The 16,403-nt window shown below is 52.0% G+C and overlaps 1 protein-coding gene across 4 annotated transcripts in view; it reads right to left on the bottom strand.

Annotated features, from left to right (window-relative positions):
* The window catches only part of LOC147110430 (kinesin-like protein KIF19), a 196,371-nt gene that overhangs the window by 26,446 nt on the left and 153,522 nt on the right, over nucleotides 1–16,403 (bottom strand). For all 4 annotated transcript variants that reach the window (XM_086000408.1, XM_086000407.1, XM_086000405.1 and 1 more), the window contains exon 16: nucleotides 5,025–5,130. In XM_086000408.1, coding sequence (XP_085856534.1) covers nucleotides 5,025–5,130 — 106 coding nt within the window. The remainder of the gene's footprint in view (nucleotides 1–5,024; nucleotides 5,131–16,403) is intronic.

The raw sequence follows: 16,403 nt of genomic DNA, 5'->3' as shown, positions 1-16,403 counted from the left end.
GTCCTACTATTAATTCACTCATGCAATCCTGAGAATGGTTTATTTCCAAACATAGAAACATAGAAGATAGGAGCAGGAGTAGGCCATTTGGCCCCTCGAGCCTGCTCCGCCATTCAATGCGATCATGGCTGATCATCCAAATTCAGTACCCTGTCCCTGCTTTCTCCCCATACCCCTTGATCCCTTTAGCCTTTAGAAATATATCCAACTCCTTCTTGAATATATTTAATGAATTGGCCTCTACTGCCTTCTGTGGTAGAGAATTCCACAGGTTCACCACTCTCTGGGTGAAGAAATTCCTCCTCATTTCTGTCCTAAATGGCTTACCCCTTATCCTTAGGCTGTGACCCCTGGTTCTGGACTCCCCAACCATCAGGAACATCCTTCCTGCATCTAGTCTGTCCAGTCCTGTCAGAATGTTATAAGTTTCAATAAGATCCCCTCTCATTCTTCTAAACTCCAGCGAGTACAAGCCCAATCGTCCCAATCTCTCCTCATACGTCATTCCTGCCATCCCAGGTATCAGCCTGGTGAATCTTCGCTGAACTCCTTCCATGGCAAGAACATCCTTCCTCAGATAAGGCGACCAAAACTGCACACAATACTCAAGGTGTGGTCTCACCAAGGCCCTGTGCAACTGCAGCAAGACATCCTTGTTCCTGTACTCAAACCCTCTCGCTACGAAGGCCAACATACCATTTGCCTTCTTAACCGCCTGCTGCACCTGCATGCTTACCTTCAGCGACTGGTGCACAAGAACACCCAGGTTTCGTTGCACTTCCCCTTCTCCCAATCTATTGCCATTCAGATAATAATCTGCCTTCCTGTTTTTGACACTAAAGTGGATAATCTCGCATTTATCCACGTTATATTGCCCTTGCCCCCAATCCCATGTGCCTTAAATTTACACACTAATCTCTTATGCGGGACCTTATCAAAAGCCTTCTGAAAGTCCAAATACACCACATCCACTGGTTCTCCCTTATCTATTTTACCAGTTACATCCTCAAAAAATTCCAGTAGATTAGTCAAGCATGATTTACCTTTTGTAAATCCATGTTGACTTTGTCCGATCCTGTCACTGCCAAGCCAAATAGTCCCGAGGTTGAATCCAGATTAGTGAGCCCACAGGGTTGGTGTTTTGGCAAGACTCAGGCAGGAGCAAAAATATCAGTAAAACACTCGATTATGGTACAGAGGAGTAGCATGGCCCAGATTTCCCCCTCGCATGGTATCAGGACGCATCTCTGGTATAGTGGGAGGTCTGCCCACTCCTAACCCTGCTCGATTTTACTGGCTTTGTTGTGGCTCAGTGGTTAGCACGCTCGCCTCTGAGTCAGCCAGTTGTGGGTTCAAGTCCCACTCCAGAGACTTGAGCGCAAAATCTAGGCTGACGCTCCCAGTGCAGTGCTGAGGGAGTGCTGCACTGTCGGAGGTGCCGTCTTTCGGATGAGACGTTAAACTGAGGCCCCCGTCTGCTCTCTCAGGTGGATGTAAAAGATCCCATGGTACTATTTCGATGAAGAGCAGGGGAGTTATCCCTGGTGTCCTGGCCAATATTTATCTCTCAGCCAACATAACTAAACAGATTATCTGGTCATGATCACATTGCTGTTTGTGGGAGCTTGCTGTGTGCAATTTGGCTGCCATGTTTCCTACATTACAACAGTGACTACACTCCCAAAAAAAGTGTTTCATTGGCTGTAAAGTACTTTGGGATGTCTGGTGGTCGTGAAAGGCGCTATATAAATGCAAGTCTTTCTTTTTTTCAGGTTATTTCTATTATTTTGGTGTGCTCCCCGGCCTTCACCATAACGTCCACCTGGAGTGGGGGCAAAGACCTCCGAGGCCTATCACTGTTGACAGCAACTTCTGAGATGCCGGTTAAATTTTGTTTAAAAAAGTTGTAAACTTCTTATCTAAGCCAATGCAATCGATTGCGTGTGATAGATTACATCAACTATGTTCCCTTTAAACCTCCACCTCCCCCGTGCCCTGCCTGGTCTTGACCTCCCCATTCCATGCCCCGCCTCCATCTCCCATAGAAGACAGGAGCAGGAGTAGGCCATTCGGCCCCTCGAGCCCGCTCCGCCATTTAATGAGATCATGGCTGATCATCCAAATTCAATAGCACTGAGTAAAGGAAAATCAGAATTCTCGTAAAGACGCCCACCCCGATTTTCTGTATACTCATTTAAATGGATGGAAATTCGGGGAAAAGTTCTCTTATAGACATGAGATCCTTCCCAGACGATTTTCTTCTATTCACTGTACCCAGGGGATTCAATGCATGCAGGTCAGGAGCAGGAAAATCGGACTCCACGTCTCATAAAAATAGGGAGAAAGTGCGATCCAAAGCTCCCAGTGGGAAATGGTGCTCGCAGGGAGTGCATCTTGGGAAATCGTAGGCTGCATGCTCGCGATTTTCCAAGACGCGCTCATTGCAGGCGCTACTCCCGCCGGGAGTGCCGGATTGCAGAATCACCCCTAATAAGAGATGTCAAAGTATTTTTCAGGCTTTAGTCTAATTTTTTTTTGGTGGGGTGGGGGGGGGGGGGGGGGGGGGAGGGGCTCACGCAATGATGAAAAAACATTTAAGCACCTGAAAGTGATTTATTAGATTAGGAAATGTTAAAAGTCATTTTTACAAACTGAGCAAATGAACCAGCTGCCTAGGTCACGAGCCATACTTGTTTGACCCCTCGTTTGCGCTGTGTTAGCTGATCTCAGCCAGGGGGGGCAGTTGCAGAGCGTTACTATTGGCCTCTGCGTCACTAGGCTAGGGAGTGGGGAAAACCTAACTGCTGCTGACCACAGTCCAGCGATCCCTGCTGGAGAACGTGCATGTGTAGACAGCAGTGGAGGAGGGAATCAGGTTTGGTTCTGAAATTGTTTGAAAAGCTGCTGACAACTTATATCCAGGCTCACGCATGAAGATCAGCTGCTTGAGGGAGGTTCCAGAGAGCTGCTGGTGCTAGTGAAACAGCAAGGGGGCGATACTCCCCGGATACATTAGGCGCTAACAAGCCTCCGAAGTGGCCAAGATGGGGTCTTAAACTGAAACGTTGGTTTAGCCTGCATTTAACACAAGACGCCATCTTGATAAAGGAGTTGAAGCTTGTGCGCAGAACGATTGTTAAGGGGCTGATTGCCTGCTAGCGCTCATTAAGGAGGCTGCATGACATTTTGATGGCTAGCACTTAAACTAACGCCCTCTCCTAACAGCGACCAGCTGATTGGGAGTAAATAAGTCGTTGCAGAGGATTTCGAGCACTACTTAAAGGTATATCACCTTTTACTGTTCACCTACCGCTGGAGGTTTGAAGAGGACTTTTGAAACATATCGACAGACTTTCTGTAACAATTTGTTGAGACTTCACCAAAACTCTATCAACATTTATTCCAAAAATTCTCTGAGGACCTCACCTAAAAAGGGTAAGTGCTATGCTACTCCACCTTATAGGAGTCACCAGGAGACAGGGAGTGCTTGGCCATGGGCATCTTGCCAGGGGTCCCCCTTGGTCTGCAGGGGGAATGGGAGGAGGACATGAGGTCAGGCAAAGCGGCACCAGTTGCTGCAGGAGAGAGGGACAAGAAGGTGATGTGAACTCCCTCCTCCACCAGCACCTCCAGTGCTGTGTCCGAGAACCGGTGTGCCCTCTCATTTGGTCACGGAGACATCCTGAAACCTGCCGCTGTGCGTCAGCCAGCCCACTCCACACCTTCAGTGGAAGTAGGTGTGAGGAGCCCACATATACTGCGCCACGAAAATTGTGTCTAATCAGCACTTGCGTGCTAAACCTGCAGGTGTCTGTTTTAGCCTCCAGGCAAGTTCAAATTATGGTAATCAGCAATTAGGATCAAAATTGTGTACTAAAACCAGACTTTCAGACAGGTGTGTCTTATTAGCACAGCACCCATTTAGTGTCTGTTTTCATCCTTTCATCAAAATAACTCCATAAGAGTTTTCCTCTTCAGAAGTTGGGGAAATTTATACTTTAAGCACTCGAGCTATCTTCAGGGTTCTACAGCTAGTTTATACAGACTGATGTGAATATACCGCTCTTTATGTTGGATACACATGTATGAGTAGAAGGAATAAAAAGAGAAAATGCTGGAAATATGCAGCTGGTCAGGCAGCATCTGTGGAGAGAGAAACAGATGATGGTCGGGGTTTGGGTCCGATGGTGGTCGGTGGGAGCGATGGTGGTCGGGGTGGGGGAGCGATGGTGGTCGGGGGTGGGGGAGCGATGGTGGTCGGGGTGCAGGAGCGATGGTGGTCGGGGTTTGGGGCCGATTGTAGTCGGGGTTTGGGGCCGATGGTGGTCGGGGTGGGGGCCGATGGTGGTTGTGGGGTCAGCAGACAGATCATGGAGGGATTTACTGGGTAGCTTGTTGGGCCTGGAGGAAACACTCCTGCTCCTCCTGGCCCACAAGCACTTACCTCATGGATTCAGCCCTTCTAGCCTCCTATCACCCGACCGGGTCTCCCGAGACCTGGGAAACCCAGCCGCCTGTGGCTAAAAATAGAATGGCTGTTAAAATGAAGGCACGCAGCCTCATTAAAATATTTAAATGACCAACCGGCCTCCTGCAAGCGGATTGGTCGCCCACTCCTCGTCCCGCCTCCGTTAAAACCGGAAGTGGGCGGGTTCGAGGTGGGTTGGGTTCTCACTTCAGATTTTTTGAATTTTAACCTCTGATCCGACCCCAACCCACCCATTTTTAAGGAGTGAAGATTCAGCCCAATGTTTCAGGTCGATGAAACGTTGGGGGTTATCTTAACCTAACCCGCCTGTCAGGAAACCGATGGGACGGGGGTGGGGGTGGGCAGCAAGGCTCAATCCCGCGGGTTTCTCGCCCAGCGCGTTAGATTAAAATCGCCGCAGCTAACTCTGTTTCTCTCTCCACAGATGCTGCCTGACCGGCTGTTTGTTTCCAGCATTTTCTGTTTTTATTTCAGATCTCCAGCATCCGCTGTATTTTGCTTTTATGAACAGAGGAGTTGATGGTCTCCTACTAACCTGCAGTAACAGCGGTCCAGTCAGGCGGATGGGAGGCGGTGTTAGAGTTGGCAGCTGTTTCATGTACCGTGATTGGGCGGTGGCTTTAAAGACCTTATTGGTATCACTGTGAAAAGCATGCGTTTAACATGTTACTTGTAATCCTGTCAACATACATCAGAAAAATGGAAATATATGTTCCGTCACAATATAAACAGGATGCATTCTCTCATTTTATATTCAATTTAACTTTTTCCATACAGTCTTCTGACTCCAGCCCTAGCTTCACCCATATCCTACTACATTGAAGAATTGATACGAATGAAGGGAAGAGATTTTTTAACGATTCCATGCTGCAGAATCCGTCCTGTTCATACTGCGGGGCTGATTATGCAGCAAAGGGAAGAAGTGCAGTCACAAACACGGTTTTAAACTTAAGTCTTAGAGTTTGCCAACTCTGGTTGGGTGTATTCCTGGAGGCTTCATCACATGACATAAGAAATAGGAGCAGGAGTCGGCCATACTGCCCCTCAAGCCTATTCCGCCATTCCATAAGATCGTGGCTGATCATCGACCTTAACTCCACTTTCCCGCCCGATCTCCATATCCCTTGATTCCCCTGGAGTCCAAAAATCTATCAATCTCGGCCTTGAATATACTCAAACACTCAGCATTCACAGCCCTCTGGGGCAGAGAATTCCAAAGATTCACAACCCTCTGAGTGAAGAAATTCCTCCTCATCTCAGTCTTAAATGGCCGACACCTTTTCCTGAGACTATGCCCCCTAGTTCTAGACACTCCAGCCAGGGGAAACAACCTCTCAGCATCTACCCTGTCAATCCCATCAATGACCTCTCACCTCGATCCGCCCCGCACACTCCCGTCATGGGTCCATTCTCCGGCCGCACTGCCTTCCCACGCCAATTAAAAAGCCAACAGGCTCCTTTGGTACTCGATTGGATTAATCTTGACTGTCAGTTTTTTCTCCATCGTCAATATTTTTAGAATTAATAAATGAAAGTCTTCAAAGAAAATGAAAAAAACTACTTTTTTTAAATGCCCGTATGATTTTTTTTCTCCTTGATTGCTCGCAGCAGCCACCTGGAGATCAGTCATCAATTCCTGGAGGGTTGGTAACCCTAGCCGGCATCGTGGGGACTGCATTGCCGGCCTGTACAGGGAGGCCGAGACCCTGCAGGCTCACGCAATGTGGTGAATTTGAGCTACGTGTTGCAAGGTGCCCTGCTGTTTCTCTTTGCTATTCGCAATATTCAGCAGTCAGACACCACAGGGACCCCCACCAAGAAAGATTTTGGTGCCTCTGACACGTACCAACGCTGCAATTGTTTACTTCGCAGAATGCCCATCGGAGATAATCCTTGTGGTAAACCACTGTTATAGTTATCACTGTATATTGTTCTCACTGTTCTCACTGTCACATCACTACACGAGGTCGCCTCTTGTCGCACTGTTATACCTGGGCTGACCACCTCCGACTCCGCCCATTACCTGCCCAGGTATAAAGGTAGCTGACTGGCTAGTATTCCTCCCTGTTGGATCGGATCACCCACGAGGGTGGGCTCTGTTATTTAGCCAATAAAAACCTTCAGTTACGTTCTTAACTCGTCGCCTTTTATTGGACTAATTGATAGGCATATCAATTTTTATTGGCTAAATTTTAAAGATGTCTGATAATGAACAGCAACAGCAAGGAGCTCACCCAGCAGCACAGCAACAGCAGCCTCCAGACAACGGGCCACACCAGCCGGCTTGGCTGCAAGCCTTGAAACCACCATACCTGGACCTAAACCCACAGGCACCAAACGCAGCCCTCAACTTCAAACACTGGCTGGACTGCTTCGAATCCTACCTGGAAGAATCCGGCGCCCCGCAGAGATCCAAACTAAGACTTCTGAACGCCCAAGCGAGCCCGAGAGTATACGCACTCATACAGGACACGACTACGTACGAGGCCGCTATCAACCTACTGAAACAGCAGTACCGCAGCCCGGTAAATTACATGTACACCAGGCACCTCCTAAGATCCCGCCCGCAACAGCCAGGAGAGTCTGTAGCTGAATTTTTACGGGCGCTAAGAGCACTCGGCAGGAACTGTGACTTTAAAGCGGTGACGGCTGTTGAAAATACGGAAGATAATATCCGCGATGCCTTTGTGAAAGGCCTACGGTCCGACTACTCACGGCAAAGACTGCTTGAAGCTAAAGACCTCGACCTGGACAAAGCTGAAGCCCTCGCTCTCTCCCTGGAGGTGGCCCATCAGGACCAGGAGGCGTTTTCCAGGTACTGCTCGCGACCCTGGGACTCGGGCCCGACCCCTACCGCAATACCCTTCGCAGCGCCGCCCCCGGGACCTACCTCAGCGTCGGCGTCCCGGACCCGACCGGGCCCGCCACCCCCGGTACCGGCTCCGACATCGGGCACCCGCGATCGGGCCGCCGGCTGCTTCTTTTGCGGCCAGGAGAAGCACCCGAGGTCGCGCTGCCCAGCCAGGAACTCTACCTGCACAACCTGCAGGAAGAAAGGCCATTTCTCTAAGGCCTGCAGGAGCGGATCTTCAGAGGCCAGCAGTGCCTCATGCGAACTGTGGGGGCGGCCATCTTCTTTCACGGCAACTGAGGCCAGTATCCCCACACGTGAGTCATGGGGGCGGCCATCTTTGATCAAGGCAACCGACCCCAATAGTGCCTCATGTGAGTTATGGGGGCAGCCATCTTCTCCGCCATTTTGTCCTACCTCGTGGGAGATGCCATTTTACACACCACGCCCGACTGCCACCGGGCCCCCGGACCCGACGACCGCCTCGCCCGCAGACGACAACGACTCGCTTACCTACACGCTAGCCTCCGTCACTCTGGATCAAGCCCGCCCACACCACCTGTCCAAGTCGATGATGGACATCAAAGTAAACGGCCACGCCACGACCTGCCTGTTCGACAGCGGAAGCACGGAGAGCTTCATCCACCCAGACACGGTGAGCCACTACTCCCTCCCTGTCCTGCCAACGCGCAACCGAATCTCGATGGCATCGAGGTCCCACGCCACGGACATTAGCGGCTACTGTGCTGTGACCTTGTCGGTTAAGGGTACAGAGTATAAAAACTTTAAACTCCTCGTCCTCCCCCAGCTCTGCGCTGCCGTCCTACTAGGGCTGGACTTCCAATCCCACCTCCAAAGTGTAACCCTAGCATACGGTGGACCCCTCCCCCCACTCACAGTCGACAACCAGCGAAGGTTAAACCGCCCACCGCGTAACACCTGCAGCCTATCCACCCTCAAGGTGCCGCCACCTTCCCTGTTCGCTAACCTCACCCCCGACTGCAAACCCGTCGCTACCAAGAGCAGGCGGTACAGCGCTGGGGACAGAGCTTTCATTAGCTCTGAGGTGCAGCGTCTCCTGAAGGAGGGCATCATCGAGGGGAGCAACAGCCCCTGGCGTGCCCAGGTCGTGGTCGTTAAGACCGGCGATAAAAATCGCCTGGTCATCGACTACAGCCAGACCATAAACAGATACACCCAGCTGGACGCATACCCCCTTCCCCGCATATCTGACATGGTCAATCAGATTGCACAATACCGCGTATTCTCGACCATCGACCTTAAGTCGGCCTACCACCAACTCCCTATCCACCCCGAGGACCGCCAGTACACCGCCTTCGAGGCGAATGGACGCCTATACCACTTCCTTAGGGTCCCCTTCGGTGTCACCAACGGGGTCTCGGTCTTCCAAAGGGAGATGGACCGGATGGTTGACCAGAACGGACTGCAGGCCACATTCCCCTACCTAGATAACGTCACCATCTGCGGCCGCGACCGGCAGGACCACGACGTGAATCTGGAGAAATTCCTCCATACGGCCCAACGGCTGAACCTCACCTACAATAAGGAGAAATGCGTGTTTAACACAGCGCGCCTTGCCATCCTTGGCTGTGTAGTAGAGAACGGAGTCATCGGCCCCGACCCCGAAAGAATGCGCCCCCTCATGGAGCTACCCCTCCCCCACTGTCCAAAAGCACTTAGGAGAACCCTGGGGCTTTTCGCCTACTATGCCCAATGGGTACCCAATTATGCGGACAAAGCCAGACCCCTCCTGAAAACCACATCCTTCCCCCTCACGGAAGAGGCGTGCGCGGCCTTCTCCCTCATTAAGGGAGACATAGCCAAGGCCACAATGCACGCAGTGGATGAGTCAATCCCCTTCCAAGTGGAGAGCGATGCATCCGACTTCGCCCTAGCCGCTACCCTTAACCAGGAGGGTAGGCCGGTAGCCTTCTTCTCAAGGACCCTACAGGGCCCCGAGACCCGACACTCGTCGGTCGAGAAGGAAGCCCAGGCAATTGTGGACGCAGTACGGCGCTGGAGGCACTACTTGGCAGGCAAACGATTTACCCTCCTCACCGACCAACGCTCGGTTGCCTTCATGTTTAATAACAAGCTGAGGGGCAAGATCAAGAACGACAAAATCTTGAGGTGGAGAATCGAGCTTTCCACCTATGATTATGAGATCTTGTACCGGCCCGGTAAACTGAACGACCCCCCTGATGCTCTTTCACGCATTACATGCGCCAGCGCGCAAAGTGATAGACTTCAGACCCTCCACAATGACCTCTGCCACCCCGGAGTCACCAGACTCTACCATTTCATTAAGGCCCGCAACCTGCCATACTCCATCGAGGAGGTCAGGACCATGACCAGGAACTGCCAGATCTGTGCTGAGTGCAAACCGCACTTCTATAAGCCGGACAGAGCAAGCCTGATCAAGGCCACCCGCCCCTTCGAGCGTCTGAGCATCGACTTCAAGGGGCCCCTACCGTCATCCGACCGTAATGTGTACTTCCTCAACATCGTTGATGAGTACTCCCGTTTCCCCTTTGCCTTCCCCTGCCCAGACATGACCAGTAACACGGTCATTAAATGCCTGAACAAACTCTTCGCCTTGTTCGGGTTCCCGAACTATATACATAGTGACCGGGGCGCCTCCTTCATGAGCGAGGAACTCCGTCAGTTCCTATTGGAGAGGGGTATTGCAGCAAGCAGGACCACCAGCTACAACCCCCGAGGGAACGGCCAGGTGGAAAGAGAGAACGCGACGGTATGGAAGGCCACCCTCTTAGCCTTAAAGTCTAAGGGCCTCCCAACCTCCCACTGGCAAGAGGTCCTCCCGATTGCGCTGCACTCCATCCGGTCACTACTTTGCACTGCCATTAACACCACCCCCCATGCCCGAATGTTTGTCTTCCCCAGGAAGTCGACTACGGGAACCACCCTACCAACCTGGCTGACCTCTCCGGGACCCGTCTTGCTGCGAAAGCACGTGAGGGCCCATAAAACGGACCCCCTGGTCGAGAAGGTGAACCTCCTGCACGCCAACCCCCAGTACGCCTATGTGGCTTACCCAGACGGACGGGAGGACACTGTCTCCTTACGAGACCTCGCACCCTCACCCCCCCCTCCCAACCCCCCGAGTCCAGCCGAGGTAGACGGCATGCCGGAACCCCACGAGCCTTTGCCGACTACGCAGACACCAGCTTTAACACCGGATAATGTAACACCGCCGCTGCGACGATCGGAGAGGCTAACGAAGCCTCCGGACAGACTGACATACCAGAGCTGGTAATACACTTCACCCCGCCGGACTCTAATCTAAACAAGGGGTGAATGTGGTAAACCACTGTTATAGTTATCACTGTATATTGTTCTCACTGTTCTCACTGTCACATCACTACACGAGGTCGCCTCTTGTCGCACTGTTATACCTGGGCTGACCACCTCCGACTCCGCCCATTACCTGCCCAGGTATAAAGGTAGCTGACTGGCTAGTATTCCTCCCTGTTGGATCGGATCACCCACGAGGGTGGGCTCTGTTATTTAGCCAATAAAAACCTTCAGTTACGTTCTTAACTCGTCGCCTTTTATTGGACTAATTGATAGGCATATCAATCCTGTAAAAAGTAATTGCAGCGGGATTCTGAGCAGGATCCTTATCCTGGGAGTGAAGGTGCAATCGGTGTTGCACAACCTTTTAGCTCACTTTTGTTCTTTAACTTGTCCCATTACCATCTCCTTTTGCCTTGCACCATCTCTTAATCCCATTCAGTCCCATTTAGGACTGAAATGAGGAGGAATTTCTTCACCCAGAGAGTGGTGAACCTGTGGAATTCTCTGTCACAGAGGGCAGTGGAGGCCAATTCATTAAACATATTCAAGAAAGAGTTGGATATATTTCTTAAGGCTAAAGGGATCAAGGGGTATGGGGAGAAAGCAGGGACAGGGTACTGAGTTTGGATGATCAGCCATGATCTCATTGAATGGCGGAGCAGACTCGAAGGGCCGAATGGCCTACTCCTGCTCCTATCTTCTATGTTTATGTTTCTATGTTTCTATCTCCATCCTATCACAGACCTTCCCATTTGTTCTTTCCTCCCCTCCCCCCTTTCCCTGCCCCTACACTTGCTTAAAAACCTGTTCCATCTCCAGCTTTTTCCAGTTCTGACTAAGGGTCTGTGATGAAATATTTCCATTCATCACTGCCTGTGACTGAGATCAGTTTCAGTGTCATTTCCCTTCCCCCAGACCTCATTGTATTGTGTACTGGAATGTGCTGTATTGTATACTGGAATGTGCTGGAATGTGCTGTGTGTAGGGCTCCGCCCATACCTGGCCCCGTTTGTAAGCTAGCTTCAGTCAAGCCCCAGTCTCCAGAAGGACGACATCTCTCTCGCTTACGTGTTTCGTTCTAAGTTAATAAAAGCCTTGTTCTGTTCTGCTACCTTCGAGTCTCGGAATTATTGAGGCACATCAATTTTATTAACTTATTTTTCAACACTATGGATCAACTCCTGAAACCCGAACGTTTGGATTTGGATCAACATGCTCCGGACGCATCAGCATGCTTCGGACACTGGTTTGAGTGTATGGAATTCTTCCTGGACAATTCCGCAGCCGTCAAAGACGCTACGGACGCTGCAAGGATGAGACTTGGAATTCTGCGGAATTGGGTAAGCCACCGGGTTTACCCCCTCATCCAAGACGCCGAGACGTACCTGGCCGCCTGCGACATCTTAAAGGCGCATTACCAGCAGCCTACGAATGAGGTGTATGCTAGGCACCTGCTCGCCACCCGCGCACAGCGACCTGGGGAATCGGTGGAGGAGTTCCTAAGCACCCTGAAAATGCTTGGCAAAGACTGCAAGTGCCGAGATGTAAAAGCCGCAGTGTACACTGACGAGCTTGTTCGCGATGCCTTCATCACAGGCCTCAGCTCCACTTACATCCGGCAAAGACTGCTGGAAAAAACGGGGTTGGACCTGAAACAGGCTGCGGACACCGCGCGATCCCTGGATGTGGCCCAGAGAAACTCGGACGCCTACTCTTCAGCCCGCGCCGTCCACGCCGCCACGTGTGCACCGAGGGCGCCGCCATCTTGGAAGGCATCTTCCCCGCCTGACAGCCCGACACCGGCTGGGCCCCGCTCTCCCCCCAGAAGCCCTACGACAGCCGCGACGCGTCAGGGACCCAACTGCTACTTCTGCGGGCAGCCAAAGCACACCAGAAACCTGTGCCCGGCGAAAGGCACCACCTGCTTTAAGTGCAGTAAGAAGGGGCACTTCGGGAAGGTGTGCAGAGGGAACCCCGCCGGAAAACCAACCGCCGGAAAACCCGCCACCGCCGCGTGTGCGCCGTGGGAGCGGCCATCTTGGACGCCATCTTGCCCGACCTCGTGGGGTCCGCCATCTTGTGAGCAGACAGCGTGGACGCCATCTTGTATCGATCAGGGCCCTACAGTGGCATCGGTCACAGTGGACCAGACCAGGCCGCACCCGCTATCCAGATCAATGGTGGACATCGAGGTAAACGGGTGCCGGGTTAAATGCTTAATTGACAGTGGAAGCACGGAGAGCTTTATCCACCCAGAACTGGCACAACAACTCTCCCTAAAGGTGGTCCCTACTCAGGGTACCATCTCTATGGCTGACAAAACCCAGACATCGACCATTCTGGGTTACTGCACGGTACAATTGTGCGTTAACGGAACTGTATATGATAATTTTAAAGTATTAATCATGAAGAACCTATGTGCGAGCGTGATCTTGGGCCTGGATTTCCAGTGCAACCACCAAAGCATCACGCTCAAGTACGGTGGGTCCCAGCCGCCCCTCACAGTGTGCGGTCTGGCTACCCTGAAGGTAAAGCCGCCTTCGCTATTCGCGAACCTTACCCCTAACTGCCGGCCAATAGCGACCAAAAGCAGGAGGTACAGCTGGGAGGACAGGCGGTTTATCGCGACCGAGGTAGACAGGCTCCTGAAAGAGCGCATTATTGAACGCAGCAACAGCCCGTGGCGCGCCCAAGTGGTAGTGGTAAGGGGTAGCGAGAAGAAATGGATGGTGATCGACTATAGTCAAACGATCAACAGGTACACCCTACTAGACGCCTACCCGCTACCCCGCATATCAGAAATGGTGAACCAAATCGCCCAATACCGGGTGTTCTCCACCATCGACCTCAAGTCAGCGTACCACCAGCTCCCTATCAGACCAGAGGACCGCCCGTACACCGCCTTCGAGGCGAACGGACGCCTCTACCAATTCCTCAGAGTCCCCTTTGGGGTGACGAATGGGGTCTCGGTCTTCCAGAGGGAGATGGACCGCATGGTCGATGACCACCACTTTAACCTTCCCCTACCTCGACAACGTCACCATCTGCGGTCACAACCAGCAGGATCACGACTCGAACCTCGAGAGGTTCCTGAAAACCGCACAAAAACTCAACCTCACCTACAACGAGGACAAGTGCGTTTACAACACCACGCGCCTCTGCATACTAGGCAGCGTGGTGGAGAATGGGGAAATCGGACCAGACCCCGACCGATTGCGCCCCCTACGGGAGCTGCCCCTGCCCAACACTCCCAAAGCCCTGAAAAGGTGCCTGGGGTTATTTTCTTATTATTCCCAATGGGTCCCCAACTACTCCGACAAAGCCCGCCCCCTCTTGAAAGCATCCTCTTTCCCGCTCTCTGCTGAGGCCCACGCCGCCTTCAAAAGCATTAAGCAGGATATTGAGCGGGCCACGCTACAGGCAGTGGACGAGAACACTCCATTTCAAGTGGAAAGTGATGCGTCTGACTTCGCCTTGGCGGCCACCCTCAACCAGGCGGGGCGGCCCGTAGCTTTCTTCTCGAGGACCCTCCAAGGGCCCGAGATCAGACACTCCTCCGTGGAAAAGGAGGCCCAAGCCATCGTGGAGGCAGTGCGCCACTGGCGCCACTACCTAGCCGGCAAACGCTTCACCCTACTTACCGACCAGCGGTCGGTAGCGTTTATGTTCAATAATAAACAGAGGGGGAAGATTAAAAATGATAAGGTTCTTAGGTGGCGGATCGAGCTCTCCACCTTCGAGTACGACATCATTTACCGGCCAGGGGCCCTTAACGAATCCCCTGACGCCCTCTCACGAGGGATGTGTGCCAGCGCCACCGGGGATCGGCTACAGACCCTCCACAACGACCTCTGCCACCCAGGGGTCACGCGGCTGTTCCACTTCATAAAGTCCCGTAACTTACCCTACTCGATTGAGGAAGTTCGGTCCCTGACCAGGAACTGCCGCACTTGCGCTGAGTGCAAGCCTCGGTTCTACCGCCCAGATAGAGCCCACTTAATCAAAGCTACACGGCCCTTTGAGCGGCTCAGCTTAGATTTCAAGGGCCCCCTCCCGTCCGTCGACCGCAATGTTTACTTCCTGAACATTGTGGACGAATACTCCCGGTTCCCATTCGCCTTCCCCTGCCCAGACATGACCAGCGCCACGGTCATTAAATGCCTCAACAGCCTGTTCTGCCTGTTCGGTATGCCGAGCTACATCCATACGGATAGGGGGGCGTCCTTCATGAGTGAAGAGCTACGCCAGTACATGCTGTCCAGGGGGATCGCCACGAGCCGTACCACCAGCTACAACCCCCGGGGTAACGGCCAAGTGGAGCGAGAGAACGGGACAGTATGGAAAGCAGTCACTCTAGCTCTAAGGACCAAGGGCCTCTCTATCTCCCGCTGGCAGGAAGTCCTCTCGGATGTGCTCCATTCGATACGGTCGCTATGGTGTACGGCCACTAATACCACGCCTCATGAACGAATGTTTGTCTTTCCCCGGAAATCCACCTCAGGCGTATCCATGCCGTCATGGCTCTCCACCCCAGGTCCGGTACTCGTGCGAAGGCATGTGAGGGGCCACAAGACGGACCCTCTCGTGGAGCCAGTACACCTACTCCACGCCAACCCCCAATACGCATATGTCCGGCACGCCGACGGAAGGGAGGACACCGTGTCCATAAAAGACATCGCCCCAGCCGGCATCGACAACAACCATGGCAATAGCGGCAACGACGATCACAGCAACTCTTACCCACCCACTACTCTTTCATCACCCCCGGAAGAACACCGACCAACGGCACCCCCACCAACTACCCCTTCAACAACCCTGGCGGCACCCCCGGCAGAGACCCAGGAGGCTACCGGGGACACCCAGCCGACACCCGCGGCACTGCAACAGCTACGTCGGTCGCAGAGGACTATCAAACCCCCGAACAGACTAAATCTATAGAAGGGGTGAATGTGATGAAATATTTCCATTCATCACTGCCTGTGACTGAGATCGGTTTCAGTGTCATTTCCCTTCCCCCAGACCTCATTGTATTGTGTACTGGAATGTGCTGTATTGTATACTGGAATGTGCTGTGTGTGGGGCTCCGCCCATACCTGGCCCCGTTTGTAAGCTAGCTTCAGTCAAGCCCCAGTCTCCAGAAGGACGACATCTCTCTCGCTTACGTGTTTCGTTCTAAGTTAATAAAAGCCTTGTTTTGTTCTGCTACCTTCGAGTCTCGGAATTATTGAGGCACATCAGGGTCATCAACCTGAAACGTTAACTCTGTTTCTCTCTCCACAGATGCTGCCTGACCTGCTGAGTATTTCCAGCATTTTCTGTTTTTATTTCTTTCAGCTCACTTATTTGGGAAATATGCCACAAGATAAATTATGCAGGTGACCATGTGTGATCTGGGCTGTAACATCTGCAATCTGGGGGAGGGGAAATCACTTAACAGGAGATAACGGCTTAAATTATTCAGTAAAAAGAAAGCTGTAGATGGAATATGGCTTGTGATTCTGAAATCCGGTTCACTTAGCAATCTTTACTTTAACAGATTTGACAACAGTAAATGTAAAGTTTACGGAAAATGCACAAGGAATTCAAAGTGCAAAAAAAATCTAGATGCAGTGAAAGACCTATAGTGTGGGTCAATTATCTTTTCAAAAATTGCAATTAGATTTCCATTCAAATAAATAGATTAGAGAAACTATTTCCCAGCTCCCCATTATGTGTTGCTTCAGT

The sequence above is a fragment of the Somniosus microcephalus genome, chromosome 11 (genome assembly GCF_052327205.1).
Source record: "Somniosus microcephalus isolate GS21.2 chromosome 11, FLI_Smic_1.0, whole genome shotgun sequence".
NCBI classification, from domain to species: domain Eukaryota; kingdom Metazoa; phylum Chordata; class Chondrichthyes; order Squaliformes; family Somniosidae; genus Somniosus; species Somniosus microcephalus.
Note: the sequence above shows the minus strand (reverse complement) of the source record. Positions and strands in the feature narration are given on the sequence as shown.